Source organism: Hipposideros armiger, unplaced genomic scaffold (genome assembly GCF_001890085.2).
Source record: "Hipposideros armiger isolate ML-2016 unplaced genomic scaffold, ASM189008v1 scaffold_62, whole genome shotgun sequence".
Lineage (NCBI taxonomy): Eukaryota > Metazoa > Chordata > Mammalia > Chiroptera > Hipposideridae > Hipposideros > Hipposideros armiger.
This window is the reverse complement of record NW_017731412.1, coordinates 668,683-670,676: the sequence shown is the minus strand read 5'-3', so window position 1 is coordinate 670,676 and position 1,994 is coordinate 668,683. Positions and strand designations below refer to the sequence as shown.

The 1,994-nt window shown below is 51.3% G+C and overlaps 1 protein-coding gene across 2 annotated transcripts in view; it reads right to left on the bottom strand.

Moving 5' to 3' along the window:
• ALDH2 (aldehyde dehydrogenase 2 family member) overlaps nt 1-1,994 on the bottom strand; it is a 47,375-nt gene that overhangs the window by 35,057 nt on the left and 10,324 nt on the right. For both annotated transcript variants that reach the window (XM_019641618.1, XM_019641619.1), the window contains exon 2: nt 368-472. In XM_019641618.1, the coding sequence (XP_019497163.1) occupies nt 368-472 (105 nt within the window). The remainder of the gene's footprint in view (nt 1-367; nt 473-1,994) is intronic.

Genomic DNA, 1,994 nt, shown 5'->3' with positions numbered 1-1,994 from the left:
TACATTGCCCACACCAGAGCCAGATCTCAGGAGACCCAAAATCTAGTCAACAGGATTTCCATCTAGCTCTGCACCTCCCTTCAGGTCTGGAGAGACTGGATTAGATGTTCTCAAATTCAGTTCCAAGTCTACCATCCACAACTCTATGAATTAGTAAACACAGGTACAGTCTAGCACCTTTGTTTGCAAGGAAGAGTTTTTGTGGATTGGTTTATTCAAAAATTTTAATTGGCATTTTTAGTTTTGAAAGTGATACACACACAGTAAAGTTCCAACCATACGAAAACATATAAAGTAAAAAATGAAACTACTGTTGCCCGCCCCTACCCCGCTCAGCCCTGCCCTGAGGTAAGTCACTGGTTCTCACCTTGTCTCCTTCAGCTACCTGGCAGATGACTTCCCCGGTGGATGGATTGATGGTGGGAAACATTTTCTTGCTGACAGCATCGTGCCATTCATTGTTTATGAAGATCTACAATAAGAAGGCAGAAAGTTCTCAGAACCAGCTCTCAACCCCAAGCTGACCACCAGCAATGTAACAAGAAAAAAAATCACAACAGATACGAATTAGCTTCAGTGATGTGGCCTCAAGGTTAAGGCCACAAGCCTTGGAGAAAATCCGCGTTGGAGTGCCCACTCTGCTGAATGACCTTGGGTAAGTCATTTGACCTTTCAGTGCCTTGGTTCCTCTAATCTGAAAAACGAAGAGGGCACTCCTACCTTATCAGTTGTCTCTATGAATTGCCGTGTAACATCATTTCAAAACTTGGTGGCTTAAAATGATTTAGTATCCTCTCTCACAGCTGTGTCCATTGACTGGGTTCAGCTGGGCAGGGCCTGCCCGGGCTCACTCATGTGGTGCAAAGTGAGGGCACGGGGGCTGGATGTGCATGGTGGCGTGTCTCACCACCTGGCTGCTTGGGCTTCCTGACCGTATGGCAGATTCGGGCTCGTCGCACTTCTCACATGAGGGGTGGCTTCCCCAGAAAAAGCATTCCAAAAGAGCCAGGCAGAAGTGAAAGGCTTCTTAAGGCACTACCTTCAGAAGTCACATGGCCTCATTTCTGACACCAAATTCCATTGGTCAGAGTGAGTCACAGGCCCCGACCAGATTCTCGTGGAGGGGAGAGAGCCTCCACCTCGTCCTTGGGAGGAGCACCCATCTTTCCTCCACCACACGAGTGCATGGGGCTGTTGTGAGGACCGCGTTATTCTCTTGTCCACTCAGCAGACATATAGTGGACACCTGCGGTGGGCCAGGCACAGGTCTAGGGCCGAGAGGACGCAGGGGAAACCAAACCCCAACAGGGCCGTTTCTCTCATGGAGCTGGCATTCTGGTGCGCACAGAAAATAAAGCAACCAAATACACAAGGCAACCTCAGATTGCCATGGTTAAGTGCAAAGGAGAAAAACAGGATCCAGTGAGAGTGCTACAGGGGGTAAGCTGGAGAGCTTTAGCTGGGATGATGGGGGTCTGGGGGCGGGCCTCTGAACGGCTGACCTTCGACTTGAGCCCTGACTGATGAAAAAGCCACCAAGCAAAACCCAGAGCTTAGCTCACGCTGGGGCCTGAGACGTCGGGGCCAGCAGGGCCAGGGGAGGGCTGGCCCGGCTTAGTGGTCCAGAGCAGGGTTCAAGACAAGAATCCGGAGCAATCTAGGCACTTCTGTTCCTGGTTGTGTCACATGGGGCAAGGCACTTCACCTCCCCACACCTTCGTTTCCTCACCTATAAAGTGGGAATCGCCACAGTAGCCCCTCGTGAAGGGGCAGGCGACCGTTCCCAGGGCTTGCGCAGGGCTTTGCATGGAGTGAGTGTGCAATGCTATGATGATGACTGTGGTGGCTGGCCAACAGGGACAGGGCCTACCACAGGTCACTTTCCCAGGCTCGGATTTAGCATTTTGATGCAGCCATCATGGCAGAATCCGCATCTGTGTACCTAAAGTAAGAGGCTCTTGGGCCGGCGGACTGGCTCAGTTGGTTAAGAGTTG